Raw genomic sequence first — 23,074 nt, forward strand, 5'->3', positions numbered from 1 at the left:
GTCAACAGTTTGGACACACCTTCTCATTCCAGGGTTTTTCTTTATTTTTACTATTTTCTACATTGTAGAATAATAGTGAAAACATCAAAACTATGAAATAACACATATGGAATCATGTAGTAACCAAAAAAAGTGTTAAACAAATCAAAATGTATTTCATATTTGAGATTCTTCAAAGTAGCCACCCTTTGCCTTGATGACAGCTTTGCACATTCTTGGCACATTAACTCATTGCAACTTTTATTGATCCTAGTGATTCAGGAGTAACATTAAAACAGGTTAATGTGCCCCACAAACATTACACAACTATACAGAAAACCCTTAAATTGCTGAAATACCTTAATAAAATCAATGATGAGAGAATAGTCAGATGAATTGATACCTGACAAACATGGAGGCGTAACAGGAAGACGTGAATGCCATGAACCAAGAGGTTGTGAGTTCAAATCCCAGGAGAGGACATGTTGTATAATAATTACTGTATAAATGAACAGTTGAAAAACACTATGTTAAAAGCACTGTGTGTGTGTGTGTATCCTTGACAACAGACAAAGAGCTATGACAGGAGCAGTAGTTCACCAATCAGGGTCTTGATTGGCTCAGGAATAATAAAGTCATGTGTAATGCATTCTGAAACCATGGAAACCATGTTCTGTGTATGTTTGGTGGGACTTGGATGGAATATTCTCCTAACCCACTGAGAACTGGACACATGAATGTTCTTGCAGCATTCTCATTTTAAGTTGTCTATAACATTAATATCTCTTCTGAAAACATGGTAACCACATTCTGGGGAAATTCTATTCAACATTAAGCGAACGGTCTCTTGGAAACATTCCTTGCACATCTCAGGAACATTCCTATGAAAACCAAAGTTAATGACCTAATGAGAATCTAAAGGGAACGTTCTCTAAAGTTGTGGGAATGATTGTTGTTAGCTAGGTATGTGAAAACAGATGAGAAAAAACTGGGGATTTTGTCATATATGCGAAAATGTAGAGTTAGTAACTAGAGTAGTCAAGGATGCAATGATCATGTAATGTTTGGGTAATATTACCGCTCTACATTCCAGACCAGTATTACCGCTCTACATTCCAGATAGACCAGTATTACCGCTCTACATTCCGGATAGACCAGTATTACCGCTCTACATTCCGGATAGACCAGTATTACCGCTCTACATTCCGGATAGACCAGTATTACCGCTCTACATTCCGGATAGACCAGTATTACCGCTCTACATTCCGGATAGACCAGTATTACCGCTCTACATTCCGGATAGACCAGTATTACCGCTCTACATTCCGGATAGACCAGTATTACCGCTCTACATTCCGGATAGAACAGTATTACCGCTCTACATTCCGGATAGACCAGTATTACCGCTCTACATTCCGGATAGACCAGTATTACCGCTCTACATTCCGGATAGACCAGTATTACCGCTCTACATTCCGGATAGACCAGTATTACCGCTCTACATTCCGGATAGACCAGTATTACCGCTCTACATTCCGGATAGACCAGTATTACCGCTCTACATTCCGGATAGACCAGTATTACCGCTCTACATTCCGGATCGACCAGTATTACCGCTCTGTGAAGTGAAGGGCATCTTTGACCTCCTGCTTTGAAAGGACAGGAAGTGTTGTCTGTGCGTTTGACCAGCAACTGGTTCTGTGTCTAATGTTAATATGGACCCATCTGGTTCTGTATGTAATGTTAGTTTGGACCCATCTGGTTCTGTGTCTAATGTTAATATGGACCCATCTGGTTCTGTGTCTAATGTTAATATGGACCCATCTGGTTCTGTATGTAATGTTAATATGGACCCATCTGGTTCTGTATGTAATGTTAGTATGGACCCAACTGGTTCTGTGTCTAATGTTAATATGGACCCATCTGGTTCTGTATGGACCCATCTGGTTCTGTGTGTAATGTTAGTATGGACCCAACTGGTTCTGTGTGTAATGTTAATATGGACCCATCTGGTTCTGTGTGTAATGTTAATATGGACCCATCTGGTTCTATGTGTTTTAGAACTGCAGGAAATTATCTTTAGAACTCTGCTGTCAAGAATTTGACCACTAAAATGTTATGCCCGTGAGGTGGGACCCCCTAACCAATTCTCACTTATGGCCCCCAAAAGGCTGGGGCCGGCCCTGACCATATGCATTTAACGGCATTGGGCCCCAAAAGGCTGCGGCCGGCCCTGACCATAGGCTACATGACTGGACATATGAATGTAGGAATAGACTACATGACTGGACATATCCATATATCTCTCCCTGTGTACCTCTAGCCATTTGAATGTGACAGGCTGAACAACTGAATAGGTGAAATATTCTCCTATGAGGTTGTCTGAGTTTGCTGTTGCTTACTGGTGTTGTTGGCTGTGTCAAATGAAATGTGGACAAAACCATATTTTTTTTTATTAGATAATTAAAGTAATGAAAATATACTAGATCTCAGCTCAGCCTGGTTCTCATTGGAATCATAGGGGCCGGGTCTCGGACCCGGCCGGACCCAGCCCAATTTAACCCCTGCTTCGCTCTCTCTCTGTCTCCTCCCTCAGGAAGCTCCACTGTACCAGGAACTATATTCATATGAACCTGTTCTTTTCCTTCATGCTGAGAGCGGTGTCTGTCTTCATCAAGGACTGGGTTCTCTATACACAGGAGGATGAAAACCACTGCTTCACACACACCGTGGGTCACACACACACACCGTGGGTTACATACACACACACACACACACACACACACCGTGGGTTACACACACACACACACCGTGGGTTACACACACACACACACCGTGGGTTACACACACACACACACCGTGGGTTACACACACACACACACACACACACACCGTGGGTTACACACACACACCGTGGGTTACACACACACACACAGCGTGGGTTACAGACACACAGTGATGGTGTTATACTGTATGTGTCCACTAGGTGGAGTATAAAGCAGTGAGGGTGTTATACTGTATGTGTCCACTAGGTGGAGTATAAAGCAGTGAGGGTGTTATACTGTATGTGTCCACTAGGTGGAGTGTAAAGCAGTGATGGTGTTATACTGTATGTGTCCACTAGGTGGAGTGTAAAGCAGTCATGGTGTTATACTGTATGTGTCCACTAGGTGGAGTGTAAAGCAGTGAGGGTGTTATACTGTATGTGTCCACTAGGTGGAGTGTAAAGCAGTCATGGTGTTATACTGTATGTGTCCACTAGGTGGAGTGTAAAGCAGTGAGGGTGTTATACTGTATGTGTCCACTAGGTGGAGTGTAACGGGTAGTGTAAAGCAGTGAGGGTGTTATACTGTATGTGTCCACTAGGTGGAGTGTAAAGCAGTGAGGGTGTTATACTGTATGTGTCCACTAGGTGGAGTGTAAAGCAGTGAGGCTGTTATACTGTATGTGTCCACTAGGTGGAGTGTAAAGCAGTGATGGTATTATTCCACTACTGTGTGATGTCCAACTACTTCTGGCTGTTCATCGAAGGCCTGTACCTCTTCACCCTGCTGGTCCAAACCTTCTTCCCAGAGAGACGATACTTCTACTGGTACACCGTGGTAGGATGGGGTGAGTAGAATAAATTGCTACCAACTGGGTTTGATCTCTGCTAGCCCACAGCTACGTTTTTCTGAAGATTGGCTGTTACAGCTTTTGGTTCCTGGTTGGCTTTGTTCCTGGTCCATTATTACAGGGTGGCAGGCAGCCTTGAGGTTAAGAGTGTTTGGGCCAACAACCGAAAGGTCGCTGGTTTGAATTCCCGACTCGACTCTTTGATTAATCTGCCGATAGGCTCTTGAGCAAGGCACTTAACCATAATTGCTCCTGTAAGTCCCTCTAGATAACAGCGTCTGTTAAATTACTAAAATGTAATAATTACAATGTCACTGCCCTTATCTGCTGGTTGAACCCAATGTCATGTCCCTTATCTGCTGGTTGAACCCAATGTCATGTCCCTTATCTGCTGGTTGAACCCAATGTCATGTCCCTTATCTGCTGGTTGAACCCAATGTCATGTCCCTTATCTGCTGGTTGAACCCAATGTCACTGCCCTTATCTGCTGGTTGAACCCAATGTCACTGCCCTTATCTGCTGGTTGAACCCAATGTCACTGCCCTTATCTTACTTACTGACTTTATTGTCCCCATGAGGAAATTTTGTTTACAGTGTCATGTACACGTTTAAAGTGGCGTTTAAAAACAAAACAAAATTGAAAATACAACTTTCATAACAGTTACATAACAATAAAACATTTAAAAAAGACTAGCCTGCTGACCTTACTGGTTGGATAGGAACATTAGCCTGCTGGCCTTACTGGTTGGATAGGAACATTAGCCTGTTAGCCTTACTGGGTGGATAGGAACATTAGCCTGCTGGCCTTACTGGTTGGATAGGAACATTAGCCTGCTGGCCTTACTGGGTCGATAGGAACATTAGCCTGCTGGCCTTACTGGGTCTATAGGAACATTAGCCTGCTGGCCTTACTGGGTGGATAGGAACATTAGCCTGCTGGCCTTACTGGGTGGATAGGAACATTAGCCTGCTGGCCTTACTGGGTGGATAGGAACATTAGCCTGCTAGCCTTACTGGGTGTATAGGAACATTAGCCTGCTAGCCTTACTGGGTGGATAGGAACATTAGCCTGCTAGCCTTACTGGGTGGATAGGAACATTAGCCTGCTAGCCTTACTGGGTGGTGATAGGAACATTAGCCTGCTGGCCTTACTGGGTCGATAGGAACATTAGCCTGCTGGCCTTACTGGGTGGATAGGAACATTAGCCTGTTAGCCTTACTGGGTCTATAGGAACATTAGCCTGCTGGCCTTACTGGGTGGATAGGAACATTAGCCTGCTGGCCTTACTGGGTGGATAGGAACATTAGCCTGATAGCCTTACTGGGTGGATAGGAACATTAGCCTGCTGGCCTTACTGGGTCTATAGGAACATTAGCCTGCTGGCCTTACTGGGTGGATAGGAACATTAGCCTGCTGGCCTTACTGGGTGTATAGGAACATTAGCCCGCTGGCCTTACTGGGTGGATAGGAACATTAGCCTGCTGGCCTTACTGGGTGTATAGGAACATTAGCCTGCTGGCCTTACTGGGTGGATAGGAACATTAGCCTGCTGGCCTTACTGGGTCTATAGGAACATTAGCCTGTTAGCCTTACTGGGTGGATAGGAACATTAGCCTGCTAGCCTTACTGGGTGGATAGGAACATTAGCCTGTTAGCCTTACTGGGTGTATAGGAACATTAGCCTGCTGGCCTTACTGGGTGGATAGGAACATTAGCCTGCAGGCCTTACTGGGTCTATAGGAACATTAGCCTGAGCTATTTAGGAGGGATATCACACCTGGCACAAATTATTGTCTAGTTGTGTTTTTCCTGCTGAGGGCTGCCCTCTACCTACACCCAGAGGGGAGTAGTTCAAAGTCCGGGTACAGAGGGTGGCTTGGGTCTAAAATGATTTTGTGAGCCTCTCGGAGGGCCCTGACCTTAAAGATCTCATCCAGGCCTGTCTGTTGGACTCCAAGTACCTTGGGGAGGAACCTTAAAGATCTCATCCAGGCCTGTCTGTTGGACTCCAAGTACCTTGAGGAGGGACCTGACCTTAAAGATCTCATCCAGGCCTGTCTGTTTGACTCCCAGTACCTTGGGGAGGGACCTTAAAGATCTCATCCAGGCCTGTCTGTTTGACTCCCAGTACCTTGGGGAGGGCCTTGACCTTAAAGATCTCCTCCAGGCCTGTCTGTTTGACTCCAAGTACCTTGGGGAGGAACCTGACCTTAAAGATCTCATCCAGGCCTGTCTGTTTGACTCCCAGTACCTTGGGGAGGAACCTGACCTTAAAGATCTCATCCAGGCCTGTCTGTTGGACTCCCAGTACCTTGGGGAGGGACCTGACCTTAAAGATCTCATCCAGGCCTGTCTGTTAGACTCCCAGTACCTTGGGGAGGAACCTGACCTTAAAGATCTCATCCAGGCCTGTCTGTTTGACTCCCAGTACCTTGGGGAGGGACCTGACCTTAAAGATCTCATCCAGGCCTGTCTGTTTGACTCCCAGTACCTTGGGGAGGAACCTGACCTTAAAGATCTCATCCAGGCCTGTCTGTTTGACTCCAAGTACCTTGCTTGCTGTGGTTATAATCCTTCTCAGCATATTTCTCTGGCTGACAGTGGCATTGCCAAACCAACAGACAATACAAAAAGTTAAAATACTGTCAATGAAAGATTAGTAAAACAAAGTCAGTATAGTCCAGTCAGCATTAAAAGATCCCAGCGTTTTGACAAAGTACAGTCTCTGTTGGCTCTTTTTGTAGATCAGGTCTGTACATTTACTCCTCTGAAGCTTATTGTCCAAGAGGACAGACAGATATCTCTATTCCTCTACAATGTCTATGTTCTGACCTCTGATAGATGTTGCAGAGGTATGTGTTGTACGCTTCCTGAAGTCTATGCACATCTCTTTGGTCTTGTTGGTATTGAGGACCAAGTGTGATTGGTCACACCGCTCTACCAAGTCATCTAGGACCAGGCCATGGTGTTCCTCGTCATCATGCAACAGGCTAATCAAGGCAGTGTCATCAGCGAACTTAACGAGGTGTCTGTCAGGATGGGAACTAGTACAACTATTAGTGTACAAGATGTACAGGAGTGGTGACAAAACACATCCCTGAGGAGAGCCTGTGGTGGTGGTGGAGTGGAGACAAAACACATCCCTGAGGAGAGCCTGTGTTGGTGGTGGAGTGGAGACAAAACACATCCCTGAGGAGAGCCTGTGGTGGTGGTGGAGTGGAGACAAAACACATCCCTGAGGAGAGCCTGTGTTGGTGGTGGAGTGGAGACAAAACACATCCCTGAGGAGAGCCTGTGGTGGTGGTGGAGTGGAGACAAAACACATCCCTGAGGAGGATGCCTCCTTGTCCACCAGTATCTGTCTTTTGATCTCACGGTGTACATCTCTTAAAGCCTGTCTATCACCCTCAGCATAAACTGATCTCACGGTGTCCATCTCTTAAAGCCTGTCTATCACCCTCAGCATAAACTGATCTCACGGTGTCCATCTCTTAAAGCCTGTCTATCACCCTCAGCATTAACTGATCTCACGGTGTCCATCTCTTAAAGCCTGTCTATCACCCTCAGCATAAACTGATCTCACGGTGTCCATCTCTTAAAGCCTGTCTCTCACCCTCAGCATTAACTGATCTCACGGTGTCCATCTCTTAAAGCCTGTCTATCACCCTCAGCATAAACTGATCTCACGGTGTCCATCTCTTAAAGCCTGTCTATCACCCTCAGCATAAACTGATCTCACGGTGTCCATCTCTTAAAGCCTGTCTCTCACCCTCAGCATAAACTGATCTCACGGTGTCCATCTCTTAAAGCCTGTCTATCAGCCTCAGCATTAACTGATCTCACGGTGTCCATCTCTTAAAGCCTGTCTATCAGCCTCAGCATTAACTGATCTCACGGTGTCCATCTCTTAAAGCCTGTCTATCACCCTCAGCATGAACTGCCTTTTTCCTATCAAGTAGTGATTTTAGATGTTTTGATACCCAAGGCTTATTGTTAGGGAAGATTTTACAGGTTTTAGTTGGCACAACTGCCTCAACACAGAAGTTTACATAGTCTGAAACAACATCTGTGAGTTCATCAAGATCAGAGCTGCTGTCCTCAAATACCTCCCACACAGTACAGTCAAAACACCAAATACCTCCCACACAGTACAGTCAAAACACCAAATACCTCCCACACAGTACAGTCAAAACACCAAATACCTCCCACATAGTACAGTCAAAACACCAAATACCTCCCACACAGTACAGTCAAAACACCAAATACCTCCCACATAGTACAGTCAAAACACCAAATACCTCCCACATAGTACAGTCAAAACACCCCTGGACACCAGATACCTCCCACATAGTAGAGTCAAAACATCCCTGGAGACCAAATACCTCCCACATAGTACAGTCAAAACACCAAATACCTCCCACACAGTACAGTCAAAACACCAAATACCTCCCACATAGTACAGTCAAAACACCAAATACCTCCCACATAGTACAGTCAAAACACCCCTGGACACCAGATACCTCCCACATAGTAGAGTCAAAACATCCCTGGAGACCAAATACCTCCCACATAGTACAGTCAAAACACCAAATACCTCCCACATAGTACAGTCAAAACACCAAATACCTCCCACACAGTACAGTCAAAACACCCCTGGAGACCAAATACCTCCCACATAGTAGAGTCAAAACACCAAATACCTCCCACACAGTACAGTCAAAACACCCCTGGAGACAGGTGATACTGTTGTCATTCCAGATCTGGACAGTTTGAACTGTGGGTTTTTCCCTCTCCAGGGGCCGCCAGTAGGTTGGCCTGAGGTAGACCACATTGTGGTCTGATGTCCCCAGGGGAGGTCTGGTGGTGGCAGAGAAATCATTTGGTATTGTCCCATAGCACAAATCAAGAGTCCTATTTTTCCTAGTGTGACATTTCACATATTGGTGGTATGTGCGCAGGACTTTGTGCAAGGTACAGTTGTTAAAATCCCCTAAAATAAATGTGTGTGCGTCGGGGAGATGGATTCCAGTTTCTGTGACAGATTATAAATAATCTCTGATGCCTTTGTTATATTAGCTTTCGGTTGAATGTACACAACGGTAACAAAGTTCCATTGGTGGAACTCGCTGGGCAGATAGTGAGGTCGCAGTGACACAGACAGCAGTTCAATGTCGGGGGTACAGAGTCTCTCTCTTACCAGGATCCATTTACACCACTGGTCCCTGACCAGCAGGCAGACGCCCCGCCGTGAGGATCCATTTACACCACTGGTCCCTGACCAGCAGGCAGACGCCCCGCCGTGAAGATCCATTTACACCACTGGTCCCTGACCAGCAGGCAGACGCCCCGCCGTGAAGATCCATTTACACCACTGGTCCCTGGCCAGCAGGCAGACGCCCCGCCGTGAGGATCCATTTACACCACTGGTCCCTGGCCAGCAGGCAGACACCCCCGCCGTGAAGATCCATTTACACCACTGGTCCCTGGCCAGCAGGCAGACGCCCCGCCGTGAGGATCCATTTACACCACTGGTCCCTGACCAGCAGGCAGACGCCCCGCCGTGAGGATCCATTTACACCACTGGTCCCTGACCAGCTGGCAGACGCCCCGCCGTGAGGATCCATTTACACCACTGGTCCCTGACCAGCAGGCAGACGCCCCGCCGTGAGGATCCATTTACACCACTGGTCCCTGACCAGCAGGCAGACGCCCCGCTGTGAGGATCCATTTACACCACTGGTCCCTGGCCAGCAGGCAGACGCCCCGCCATGAAGTTTCCCTGTGACTGTCAGATCACGGTCCGCTCTGACCAGAGTGAAGTTGGCCGGCTCCACTTCTCTGTCCGGGACTGTGTCGCCCAGCCAAGTCTCAGTAAATACCAGTAAACAGGCCTCCCGATATTCGTGTTGGAAGCGCAGAGTCGCTGACAGCTCATCCGCTTTCCCCCTCAGTGACTGGGCATTAATCAGCAAGGTGGTGGGTAAGGGAAGTTTGTTGTTTAATTTTTTAAGTCTTTGTCTGATTCCCCCGCTTTTTCCACTTTTGCATTTGGGTTTGTAGTCCACTCGCAGACATTCAGGGATTAGATGGTCCATTGGGATATCCATGGCGTTTGCATTTGGGTTTGTAGTCCACTCGCAGACATTCAGGGATTAGATGGTCCATTGGGATATCCATGGCGTTTGTGTTTGGGTTTGTAGTCCACTCGCAGACATTCAGGGATTAGATGGTCCATTGGGATATCCATGGCGTTTGTGTTTGAGTTGCATTGTAGTAGGAACTCCCTGCTGTATTGGATTCAGCTGCCAGCAGCGTTTTCATCATTTAGTCCGTTTGTAGCGGGTATGTAGACGATCAACAAGATCAGTCCAACACCCCACCACTGTCAATCCATGGGTTGGCAGATAGTTTGTAAACTAAGTGTACAAATTAAAAACATAAAAGAAAGCCACACCAAACGTCAAACACACTGCAGGATGCAACAGAGCCGCGCCCAATAAATTCACTGCTGGTTGAGCCCAATGTAACAGACCTTATCTGCTGGTTGAGCCCAATGTAAGGGACCTTATCTGCTGGTTGAGCCCAATGTAACAGACCTTATCTGCTGGTTGAGCTCAATGTAACGGTCCTTATCTGCTGGTTGAGCCCAATGTAACAGACCTTATCTGCTGGTTGAGCCCAATGTAAGGGACCTTATCTGCTGGTTGAGCCCAATGTAAGGGACCTTATCTGCTGGTTGAGCCCAATGTAACAGACCTTATCTGCTGGTTGAGCCCAATGTAACAGACCTTATCTGCTGGTTGAGCCCAATGTAACAGACCTTATCTGCTGGTTGAGCCCAATGTAACAGACCTTATCTGCTGGTTGAGCCCAATGTAACAGACCTTATCTGCTGGTTGAGCCCAATGTAACAGACCTTATCTGCTGGTTGAGCCCAATGTAACAGACCTTATCTGCTGGTTGAGCCCAATGTAACAGACCTTATCTGCTGGTTGAGCCCAATGTAACAGACCTTATCTGCTGGTTGAGCCCAATGTAACGGACCTTATCTGCTGGTTGAGCCCAATGTAACAGACCTTATCTGCTGGTTGAGCCCAATGTAACGGACCTTATCTGCTGGTTGAGCCCAATGTAACGGACCTTATCTGCTGGTTGAGCCCAATGTAACGGACCTTATCTGCTGGTTGAGCCCAATGTAACGGACCTTATCTGCTGGTTGAGCCCAATGTAACAGACCTTATCTGCTGGTTGAGCCCAATGTAACAGACCTTATCTGCTGGTTGTAAGTCTTATCAATGTGTTCAGGTTTCAGATCAGATTCCTCATCTGTTCTCTCCGTCTTCAGGTTTCAGATCAGATTCCTCATCTGTTCTCTCTGTCTTCAGGTTTCAGATCAGATTCCTCATCTGTTCTCTCTGTATGTGTGTTTAGGTACTCCCACCATTTGTGTGACTGTCTGGGCTACTCTGAGGCTTCACTTTGACGACACAAGGTACTTCCAAACCACAGTTACATCTTTACATGACTGAATATTTACAACAGACAGACAAACTGCACATTGACTGTCTGTTTATACCTCCATAAAAAAACGTGTGACCTTGTGCTTTTGAATAAAGAAAGTCTGCACATGACATATGCTGCTCCCAAGCCCTTTAATGTAATTCCTTTAGCCTGTACCAGGTATTTTAATGTAATTCCTTTACCTGTACCAGGTCTTTTAATGTAATTCCTTTAGCCTGTACCAGGTTTTTTAATGTAATTCCTTTAGCTTGTACCAGGTCTTTTAATGTAATTCCTTTAGCCTGTACCAGGTATTTTAATGTAATTCCTTTAGCTTGTACCAGGTCTTTTAATGTAATTCCTTTAGCCTGTACCAGGTTGAGGCTATATCAAATCACAGCCTAATATATATTTATTTATTATCGCTGATGTGACGTCATAGTTTAGATCCTTATAATATGCATAATAATATATGTGTCCCAAACGGCGTCCTATTCCCTATATAGTGCCCTATTCCCTATATAGTGCCCTATTCCCTATGGGCCCTGGTCATACGCACTATAAAGGGCATAGGTTGCCTTTTGGGAAAATATCACTCTCACCCCCTGCTGTCTCTTGTCCTGTACCCTGTAGTTGCTGGGATACCAACAACACCACTGCCCTCTGGTGGGTGATCAAGGGACCTACGGTCGTCTGCATCATGGTGGGTGGAACAGGCTTTATCACGGCTGACCAGAAATGGAACCTTTTTCCCCAGATCAGTGGTTCTCAAACTGTGGGTCAAAGGGTCGGCGGGGGGCGCGCTGAGTTTAAGGAACTCAGTCAGGCTTTCAACTTCCTCTTGAAAGTAGTAATAGTAGAATACACAAGGTGAAATGTAGTTTTTCCTCTTAGACCTTCGAGAGCTATTATATAACGGTGGTAGACCTGACAATCAACGACGATGAGAGCCTATAGGGAGGAGGTCAGAGACCTGGCAGTATGGTTCCAGGACAACAACCTCTCCCTCAACGTCAGCAAGACAAAGGAGCTGATTGTGGACTACATGAAACGGAGGGCCGAGCACGCCCCCATCCACATTGACGAGGCTGTGGTGGATCGGATCGAGAGATTCAAGTTCTTCGGGGCTCCCGAGTGGCGCAGCGGTCTATGGCACTGCATCTCAGTGCTGGATCCAGGCTGTATCACAACCGGCCGTGTTTGGGAGTCCATTAGGACGGCGCACAATTGGCCCAGCGTCGTCTGGGTTTGGCCGGTGTAGGCCGTCATTGTAAATAAGAATTTGTTCTTAACTGACTTGCCTAGTTAAATAAAAGTAACATTTTTTTTTTTTTTTTTTAACAAATTAAAACATCACTAAGAAATTAACATTGTCTACACACCAACACAGTCGTGAAGAAGGCATGACAACGCCTCTTCCCCCCTCAGGAGGCTGAAAAGATTTGGCATGGGTCCTCAGATCCTCAAAAAGTTCTACAGCTGCACCATTGAGTGTATCCTGACTGGCTGCATCACCGCTTGGTATGTCAACTGTTTGGCATTCCTCCGCAAGGCGCTACAGAGGGTTAGGGCGTACAGACCAGTACATCACTGGGGCCAAGCTTCCTGCCATCCAGAACCTCTATACCAGGCGGTGTCGGAGGAAGGCCCAAGTCATAGACTGTTCTCTCTGCTACCGCACAGCAGGCGGTACCAATGTACCAAGTCTGGAACCAACAGGACCCTGAACAGCTTCTACCCCCAACCCTTTAAGTCTGCTAAATAGTTAACCAACAGCTACCCGGACTATCTGCATTGACCCTTTTTGCACTAACTATTTTGATTCATTTATTAAAATCACATTTTATTGGGCCGAATAGAACAGGTAAAGTAAAGTAAAAAAGTGTAAAAAGTAACACAATAAAATAACAATAATGAGGCTATAAACTGGGGGTACCGGTACAATGTGCAGGGGTACAGGTTAGTCGAGGTAATTTGTACTTGTAGGTAGGGATAAAGTGACTATGCATAGATAATAAACAGCGAGTAGCAGCAGTGTACAAACAAATGGAGGAGGGAGGGGGGTGTCAATGTAAATAGTCCAGGTGGCTAATTGATTAATTGTTCAGCAGTCTTATGGCTTTGGGGTAGAAGGTGTTAAGGAGCTTTTTGGTCCTAGACTTGGTGCTCCGGTAAGGCTTGCTGTGCGGTAGCAGAGAGAACAGTCTATGACTTGGGCCTTCCTCTGACACCACCTAGTATATAGGTCCTGGATGGCAGGAAGCTTGGCCCCAGTGTTGTACTGGTTCATGTGCACTGCCCTCTGTAGCGCCTTACAGTCAGATGCCGAGCAGTTACCATACCAGGCGGTGATGCCAGTGGTCAGGATGCTCTCGATGGTGCAGCTGTAGAACTTTTTGAGGATCTGGGGACCCATGCCAATCTCCTGAAGGGGAAAAAGCATTGTCATGCCCACTTCACGTCTGTCTTGGTGTGCTTGGACCATGATAGCTCATTGGTGATGTGGACACCAAGGAACTTGAAACTCTCGACCCGCTCCACTACAGCCCCGTCGATGTTAATGGGGGCCTGTTCAGCCCGCCTTTTCCTGTAGTCCACGATCAGCTCCTTTGTCTAGCTCACATTAAGGGAGAGGTTGTTGTCCTGGCACCACACTGCCAGGTCTCTGACTTCCTCCCCATAGGCTGTCTCATCGTTGTCGGTGATCAGACCTACCACTGTTTTGTCATCATCAAACTTAATAATGGCATTAGAGTCGTGTTTGGCGACGCAGTCGTGGGTGAACAGGGACTACAGGAGGGGACTAAGTACACACCCCTGAGGGGCCCCAGTGTTGAGGATCAGCATGGCAGATGTGTTGTTGCCTACCCTTACCACCTGGGGGCGACCCGTCAGGAAGTCAATGATCAAGTTGCAGAGAGAGATGTTTAGTCCCAGGGTCCTTAGCTTAGTGATGAGCTTTGAGGGCACTATGGTGTTGAACACTGAGCTGTAGTCAATGAACATCATTCTCACATAGGTGTTCCTCTTGTCCAGGTGGGAAAGGGCAGTGTGGGGTGCAATAGAGATTGCGTCGTCTGTGGATCTGTTAGGGCAGTATGCGAATTGGAGTGGGTCTAGGGTTTCCGGGATGATGGTGTTGATGTGAGCCATGACCAGCCTTTCGAAGCACTTCATGGCTACCGACGTGAGTGCTACGAGGCGGTAATCATTTAGGCAGGTCAGAATGGTCGGTGATCTGTTTATTAACTTGGCTTTCGAAGACCTTAGAAAGGCAGGGCAGGATAGATATAGGTCTATAACAGTTTGGGCCTAGAGTGTCTCCCCCTTTGAAGAGGGTGATTACTGCGCCAGACTACCAATCTTTGGGGATGAAGGAGAGGTTGAATAGGCTAGTAATAGGGGTTGCAACAATTTCGGCGGATAATTTTACAAAGAGAGGGTCCAGATTGTCCAGCCCAGCTGATTTGTAGGGATCCAGATTTTGCAGCTCTTTCAGAACATCAGCTATTTATATATGGATTTGGGTGAAGGAGTGTGGGGGGGGTTGCTGCAGGGGGTGTTGAGTTGTTGGCCGGGGTAGGGGTGGCCAGGTGGAAAGCATGGCCAGCGGTGGAAGAATTGCTTTTTGAAATGATCGATTATCGTGGATTTATCGGTGGTGACAGTGTTTTCTATCCACAGTGCAGTGGGCAGCTGGGAGGATGTGCTCTTATTCTCCATGGACTTTACAGTCTCCCAAAACTTTTGGGATTTAGTGCTACAGGAAGCAAATTTCTGTTTGAGAAAGCTATCCTTTGCTTTCCTAACTGACTGAGTATATTGGTTCCTGACTTCCCTGAAAAGTTGCATATCGCTGGGGCTATTCGATGCTAATGCAGAACGCCACAGGATGTTTTTGTGCTGTCAAGGGCAGTCAAGTCTGGGGTGAACTAAGGGCTATATCTGTTCTTAGTTCTACATTTTTTGAATGGGGCATGCTTATTTAAGATGGTGAGGAACGCACTTTAAAAGAACGACCAGGCATCCTCTACTGATGGGATGAGGTCAATACCCTTCCAGGATACCCGGGCCAGGTTGATTAGAAAGGCCTGCTCGCTGAAATGTTTTAGGGAGCGTTTGACAAGGATGAGGGGTGGTCGTTTGACTGCAGACCCATTACGCACACAGGCAATGAGGCCGTGATCGCTGAGATCCTGGTTGAAGACAGCAGAGGTGTATTTAGAGGGCAGGTTGGTCAGGATGATATCTAAGAGGGTGCCTATGGTTACGGATTTCAGGTTGTACCTGGTAGGTTCTTGATAATTTGTGTCGGATTGAGGGTATCTAGCTTAGATTGTAGGACGGCCGGGGTGTTAAGTATGTCCCAGTTTAGGTCACCTAACAGTACGAACTCCGAAGATGGATGGGGGGCAATCAATTCACATATGGTGTCCAGGGCACAGCTGGGGGCTGAAGGGGCTCTATAACAAGTGACATTAGTGAGAGACTTGTTTCTGGAAAGGGGGATTTTTAAAAGTAGAAGCTCGAATTGTTTGGGCACAGACCTGGATAGTATGACAGAACTCTGCAGGCTATCTCTGCAGTAGATTGCAACTCGGCCCCCTTTGGCAGTTCTATCTTGGTGGAAAATGTTCAAGTTTGGGATGGAGATGTTATGATTTTTGGTGGTCTTCCTAAGCCAGGATTCAGACACGGCTAGGACATCCGGGTTGGTGGAGTGTGCTAAAGCAGTGAATAAAACAAACTTAGGGAGGAGGCTTCTAATGTTAACATGCATGAAACCAAGGCTTTTACGGTTACAGAAGTCAACAAATGAGACCACCTGGGGAATGGGAGTCATGCTGGGGGCTGCAGGGCCTGGATTAACCTCTACATCACCAGAGGAACAGAGGAGGAGTAGGATAAGTGTACGGCTAAGGGCTAAAAGAACTGGTCATCTAGTGCGTTCAGAACAGAAAGTAAAAGGAGCAGGTTTCTGGGCGCGGAAGAATAGATTCAAGGCATAATGTACAGACAAGGGTATGGTAGGATGTGAGTACAGTTAAGGTAAGCCTAGGCATTGAGTGACGATGAGAGAGGTTTTGTCTCTAGAGGAACATTTTAAGCCAGGTGCGGTCACCGCATGTGTGGGGGAGTGGAACTAAACTAAGCTAAGGCATAATGAGCAGGGCTGGAGGTGAAATAACGGTCCAGGCCAATTGATAAAAGAGGTAATTGAAGCCTAGGAATTGCTTGATTGATCTCTTCGGCTAGCCGGGAGATGGGCCTAGCTCCAGGCTAGCTCCAGGCTAACTGGTGCTTGCTTTGGGACAGAGATGTTAGCCAGGAGTAGCCACTTGGATAGCGAGCTCTATAAGGCCATAGGCAAACGAGAAAATGCTCATCCAGAGGCGGTGCTCCTAGTGGCCGGGGACTTTATTGCAAGGAAACTGACATTTGTTTTACCTTATTTCTGTGCAACCAGAGGAAAAAAAATTGTAGACCACTTTTACTCACCCTCCATTTGGTAAATCTGACGATAGTTCTACTCAAACAAGGTCTACACTTGTTGTATTCGGCGCATGTGACAAATAACATTTGATTTGAAAGTAGTGCACTATATAGGGAGTAGGGTGCCATTTCTCAATTACCACACTATTACCATGTTGTCAAGTTGTGTTGCTACCATGCTGTGTTGTCTTAGGTCTCTCTTTATGTAGTGTTGTCTCTCTTGTCGTGATGTGTGTTTTGTCCTATATTTATATTGTTTTTATTTTTAATCCCAGTCCCCGTCCCCAGGAGGTTTTTTGCCTTTTGGTAGGCCGTCATTGTAAATAAGAATCTGACTTGCCTAGTTAAATAAAAGGTTAAATAAAATGAAATAGAGAATATATTATATTTCCTCCCCACATTATTACAACTTGGTCTGACCGGCATTTTTGTTGATTGAGTTTTGGTGTGTATTCTTGTGTTAAAACTTGAAAAGTAATGATGATAACAGTAATATATATTAACTATAATCATCCTTCTCCTTGCTATGTGCTTCTCTAGATCAACTTTGTCCTGTTTGTTGGGATCATAGTCATTCTGGTCCAGAAGCTCCAGTCGCCTGACATCAGAGGGAATGAGTCCAGTATCTACCTGTAAGTACCTGGTCTTAACCCTGGTCTTAACCCTACCTCTATATCCAGTGTCTTCCTGTATGTAACTGGTCTTAACCCTACCTCTATATCCAGTATCTCTACCTGTAAGTACCTGGTCTTAACCCTACCTCTATATCCAGTATCTCTACCTGTAAGTACCTGGTCTTAACCCTACCTCTATATCCAGTGTCTACCTGTGTACCTGGTCTTAACCCTGGTCTTAACCCTATCTCTATATCCAGTATCTCTACCTGTAAGTACCTGGTCTTAACCCTATCTCTATATCCAGTATCTCTACCTGTAAGTACCTGGTCTTAACCCTACCTCTATATCCAGTATCTCTACCTGTAAGTACCTGGTCTTAACCCTACCTCTATATCCAGTATCTCTACCTGTAAGTACCTGGTCTTAACCCTACCTCTATATCCAGTATCTCTACCTGTAAGTACCTGGTCTTAACCCTACCTCTATATCCAGTGTCTACCTGTGTACCTGGTCTTAACCCTACCTCTATATCCAGTGTCTACCTGTGTACCTGGTCTTAACCCTACCTCTATATCCAGTGTCTACCTGTAAGTACCTGGTCTTAACCCTGGTCTTAACCCTATCTCTATATCCAGTATCTTCCTGTATGTAACTGGTCTTAACCCTACCTCTATATCCAGTATCTCTACCTGTAAGTACCTGGTCTTAACCCTATCTCTATATCCAGTATCTACCTGTAAGTACCTGGTCTTAACCCTATCTCTATATCCAGTATCTACCTGTAAGTACCTGGTCTTAACCCTACCTCTATATCCAGTATCTCTACCTGTAAGTACCTGGTCTTAACCCTACCTCTATATCCAGTATCTCTACCTGTAAGTACCTGGTCTTAACCCTACCTCTATATCCAGTATCTCTACCTGTAAGTACCTGGTCTTAACCCTACCTCTATATCCAGTATCTCTACCTGTAAGTACCTGGTCTTAACCCTACCTCTATATCCAGTATCTCTACCTGTAAGTACCTGGTCTTAGCCCTACCTCTATATCCAGTATCTCTACCTGTAAGTACCTGGTCTTAGCCCTACCTATATATCCAGTATCTCTACCTGTAAGTACCTGGTCTTAGCCCTAACTCTATATCCAGTATCTCTACCTGTAAGTACCTGGTCTTAACCCTACCTCTATATCCAGTATCTCTACCTGTAAGTACCTGGTCTTAGCCCTACCTCTATATCCAGTATCTCTACCTGTAAGTACCTGGTCTTAGCCCTACCTCTATATCCAGTATCTCTACCTGTAAGTACCTGGTCTTAGCCCTACCTCTATATCCAGTATCTCTACCTGTAAGTACCTGGTCTTAGCCCTACCTCTATATCCAGTATCTCTACCTGTAAGTACCTGGTCTTAGCCCTAACTCTATATCCAGTATCTCTACCTGTAAGTACCTGGTCTTAACCCTACCTCTATATCCAGTATCTCTACCTGTAAGTACCTGGTCTTAACCCTACCTCTATATCCAGTATCTCTACCTGTAAGTACCTGGTCTTAACCCTACCTCTATATCCAGTATCTCTACCTGTAAGTACCTGGTCTTAACCCTACCTCTATATCCAGTATCTCTACCTGTAAGTACCTGGTCTTAACCCTACCTATATATCCAGTATCTCTACCTGTAAGTACCTGGTCTTAACCCTACCTATATATCCAGTATCTCTACCTGTAAGTACCTGGTCTTAACCCTATCTCTAAAGCCACATGTCTATGAAGGCTGCTGGAATCTTCATCTCATCGCCATAATGTGGTCTGTTTATATTAGCCGCGGTGTAATCTTTTATAAGGTGTTTTATGAGACTGTCTGATGTACCGTATAGTTAAGACGTGTGTGACTGTGTGTGTTTTACTTGTGGTGTCTGTGTGTCTTTGGGTCTGTCTGCCTGTCTGTCTATCTGTCTGTCTGCCTGTCTGTCTCTATTGTAGCAGCTGTGCTCAGAAATGCTTCAGTGAGCCCACTCAGGCTGTGCAACATTCCTGCAGGATGTCAGAGCTATCAGCCATCACACTGTAAGTCTGTCTGTGTGTGATTCTGTCTGTTTGTTTTGTTTGTGAGTTTCATCATATGTTAAAGTCTGAGTGCTATTCTTAGTCAGGTCAAATCAAATTTTGTTCTTCGCATACACATGTTTAGCAGATGTTATAGTTCAATGTCTGTGTTCCTAGCTCCAACAGTGCAGTAATATCAAATGTATTTATAAAGCCCTTCTTACATCAGCTGATGTCTCAAAGTTCTATACAGAAACCCAGCCTAAAACCCCAAACAGCAAACAATGCAGGTGTAGAAGCACGGTGGCTAGGAAAAACTCCCTAGAAAGGCCAAAACCTAGGAAGAAACCTAGAGAGGAACCAGGCTATGAGGGGTGGCCAGTCCTCTTCTGGCTGTGCCGGGTGGAGATTATAACAGAACATGGCCAAGATGTTCAAATGTTCATAGATGACCAGCAGGGTCAAATAATAATAATCACAGTGGATGTCGAGGGTGCAACAGGTCAGCACCTCAGGAGTAAATGTCAGTTGGCTTTTTCATAGCCGATCATTCAGAGTATCTCTACCGCTCCTGCTGTCTCTAGAGAGTTGAAAACAGCAGGTCTGGGACAGGTAGCACGTCTGGTGAACAGGTCAGGATTCCATAGCCGCAGGCAAAACAGTTGAAACTGGAGCAGCAGCATGGCCAGGTGGACTGGGGACAGCAAGGAGTCATCAGGCATGGTCCTAGGGGAGAGAGGGAGAACTTAAATTCACACAGGACACCGGATAAGACAGGAGAAATACTCCAGATATAACAGACTGACCCTAAACTACTGCAGCATAAATACTGGAGGCTGAGACAGCAGTGGTCGGGAGAGACTGTGGCCCCATCCGACGATACTTTGCCAAAGCACAGCCCCCACACCACTAGAGGGATATCTTCAACCACCAACCTGCTATCCTGAGACAAGGCCGAGTATAGCCCACAAAGATCTCCGCCACGGCACAACCCAAGGGGGGGCGCCAACCCAGACAGGAAGATCACGTCAGTGACTCAACCCACTAAAGTGACGCACCCCTCCCAGGGACAGCATGGAAGAACACCAGTAGGCCAGTGACTCAGCCCCTGTAAAAGGGTTAGAGGCAGAGAATCCCAGTGGAAAGAGGGGAACCGGCAAGGCAGAGACAGCAAGGGCGGTTCGTTGCTCCAGCCTTTCCGTTCACCTTCACACTCCTGGGCCAGACTATACTTAATCATAGGACCTACTGAAGAGATAAGTCTTCAGTAAAGACTTAAAGGTTGAGACTGAGTCTGCGTCTCTCACATTGGTAGGCAGACCATTCCATAAAAATTGAGCTCTATAGGAGAAAGCCCTGCCTCCAGCTGTTTGCTTAGAAATTCTAGGGACAATTAGGAGGCCTGCGTCTTGTGACCGTAGCGTACGTGTAGGTATGTACGACAGGACCAAATCGGAAAGATAGGTAGGAGCAAGCCCATATAATGCTTTGTAGGTTAGCAGTAAAACCTTGAAATCAGCCCTTGCCTTAACAGGAAGCCAGTGTAGGGAGGCTAGCACTGGAGTAATATGATCACATTTTTTGGTTCTAGTTAGGATTCTAGCAGCCGTATTTAGCACTAACTGAAGTTTATTTAGTGCTTTATCCGGGTAGCCGGAAAGTAGAGCATTGCGGTAGTCTAACCTAGAAGTAACAAAAGCATGGATTAATTTTTCTGCGTCATTTTTGGACAGAAAGTTTCTGATTTTTGCAATGTTACGTAGATGGAAAAAAGCTGTCCTTGAAACAGTCTTGATATGTTCTTCAAAAGAGAGATCGGGGTCCAGAGTAACGCCGAGGTCCTTCACAGTTTTTTATTTGAGACGACTGTACAACCATCCAGATTAATTGTCAGATTCAACAGAAGATCTCTTTGTTTCTTGGGACCTAGAACAAGCATCTCTGTTTTGTCCGAGTTTAAGAGTAGAAAGTTTGCAGCCATCCACTTCCTTATGTCTGAAACACAGGCTTCCAGCGAGGGCAATTTTGGGGCTTCACCATGTTTCATTGAAATGTACAGCTGTGTGTCGTCCGCATAGCAGTGAAAGTTAACATTATGTTTCCGAATGACATCACCAAGAGGTAAAATATATAGTGAAAACAATAGTGGTCCTAAAACGGAACCTTGAGGAACACCAAAATTTACAATTGATTTGTCAGAGGACAAACCATTCACAGAGACAAACTGATATCTTTCCGACAGATAAGATCTAAACCAGGCCAGAACTTGTCCATGTAGACCAATTTGGGTTTCCAATCTCTCCAAAAGAATGTGGTGATCGATGGTATCAAAAGCAGCACTAAGGTCTAGGAGTACGAGGACTGATGCATAGCCTCGGTCTGACGCCATTAAAAGGTCATTTACCACCGTCACAAGTGCAGTCTCAGTGCTATGATGGGGTCTAGAACCAGACTGAAGCATTTCGTATACATTGTTTGTCTTCAGGAAGGCAGTGAGTTGCTGAACAACAGCTTTTTCTAAAAAATTTGAGAGGATTGGGAGATTCGATATAGGCCGATAGTTTTTTATATTTTCTGAGTCAAGGTTTGGCTTTTTCAAGACAGGCTTTATTACTGCCACTTTTAGTGAGTTTGGTACACATCTGGTGGATAGAGAGCCGTTTATTATGTTCAACATAGGAGGTCCAAGCACAGGAAGCAGCAGTAGTTCAGTTGGAATAGGGTCCAGTATGCAGCTTGAAGATTTAGAGGCCATGATTATTTTCATAATTGTGTCGAGATATAGTACTAAAACACTTGAGTGTCTCCCTTGATCCTAGGTCCTGGCAGAGTTGTGCAGACTCAGGACAACTGAGCTTAGGATGAATACGCAGATTTAAAGAGGAGTCCGTAATTTGCTTTCTAATGATCATGATCTTTTCCTCAAAGAAGTTCATGAATTTATCACTGCTGAAGTGAAAGCCATCCTCTTTTGGGGAATGCTGCTTTTTAGTTGGCTTTGCGACAGTATCAAAAATACATTTTGGATTGTTCTTATTTTCCTCAATTAGGTTGGAAAAATAGGATGATCGAGCAGCAGTGAGGGCTCTTCGATACTGCACGGTACTGCCTTTCCAAGCTAGTCGGAAGACTTCCAGTTTGGTGTAGCGCCATTTCCGTTACAATTTTCTGGAAGCTTGCTTCAGAGCTCGGGTATTTTCTGTATACCAGGGAGCTAGTTTCTTATGACAAATGTTTTTTGTTTTTAGGGGTGCGACTGCATCTGAGGGTATTGTGTAAGGTTAAATTGAGTTCCTCAGTTAGGTGGTTAACCTCTCTGGGATCGTTCGGGACGGTAGCGTCCCACCTCGCCAACAGCCAGTGAAATTGCAGGGCGCCAAATTCAAACAACAGAAATCTCATAATTAAAATTCCTCAATCATACAATATTATACACCATTTTAAAGAAACTTATTTTTAATCCAGCCACAGTGTCCGATTTCAAAAAGGCTTTATGGCGAAAGCACACCATGCGATTATGTTAGGTCAGCGCCTAGCCACAGAAACCCATACAGCCATTTTCCAAAGAAGGAGAGGTGTCACAAAAGTCAGAAATTGCGTTAAAATGAATCACTAACCTTTGATGATCTTCACCAGATGGCACTCCCAGGACTCCATGTTAGACAAATGTTTGTTTTGTTCGATAAAGTTCATCTTTATGTCCAAATACCTCCTTTTTGTTTGCGCGTTTAGTCCAGTAATCCAAATGCACAAAGTGCGAGCACAAAGTCCAGAAGAAAAGTACAAAAAGTTCCATTACAGTTCGTAGAAACATGTCAAACGATGTT

The 23,074-nt window shown here is 45.7% G+C and overlaps 1 protein-coding gene across 2 annotated transcripts in view; it reads left to right on the forward strand.

Annotated features, from left to right (window-relative positions):
- Positions 1–23,074, forward strand: part of LOC106591847 (pituitary adenylate cyclase-activating polypeptide type I receptor) — a 116,033-nt gene that overhangs the window by 75,860 nt on the left and 17,099 nt on the right. Inside the window, exons 7-12 of one of the 2 annotated variants that reach the window (XM_045714366.1) lie at positions 2,576–2,708; positions 3,438–3,591; positions 11,027–11,087; positions 11,729–11,798; positions 17,129–17,220; positions 19,185–19,268. In XM_045714366.1, the coding sequence (XP_045570322.1) occupies positions 2,576–2,708; positions 3,438–3,591; positions 11,027–11,087; positions 11,729–11,798; positions 17,129–17,220; positions 19,185–19,268 (594 nt within the window). The remainder of the gene's footprint in view (positions 1–2,575; positions 2,709–3,437; positions 3,592–11,026; positions 11,088–11,728; positions 11,799–17,128; positions 17,221–19,184; positions 19,269–23,074) is intronic. The other variant, XM_045714367.1, reaches the window with a different exon arrangement.

Source organism: Salmo salar, chromosome ssa03 (assembly GCF_905237065.1).
Source record: "Salmo salar chromosome ssa03, Ssal_v3.1, whole genome shotgun sequence".
Taxonomy (NCBI): domain Eukaryota; kingdom Metazoa; phylum Chordata; class Actinopteri; order Salmoniformes; family Salmonidae; genus Salmo; species Salmo salar.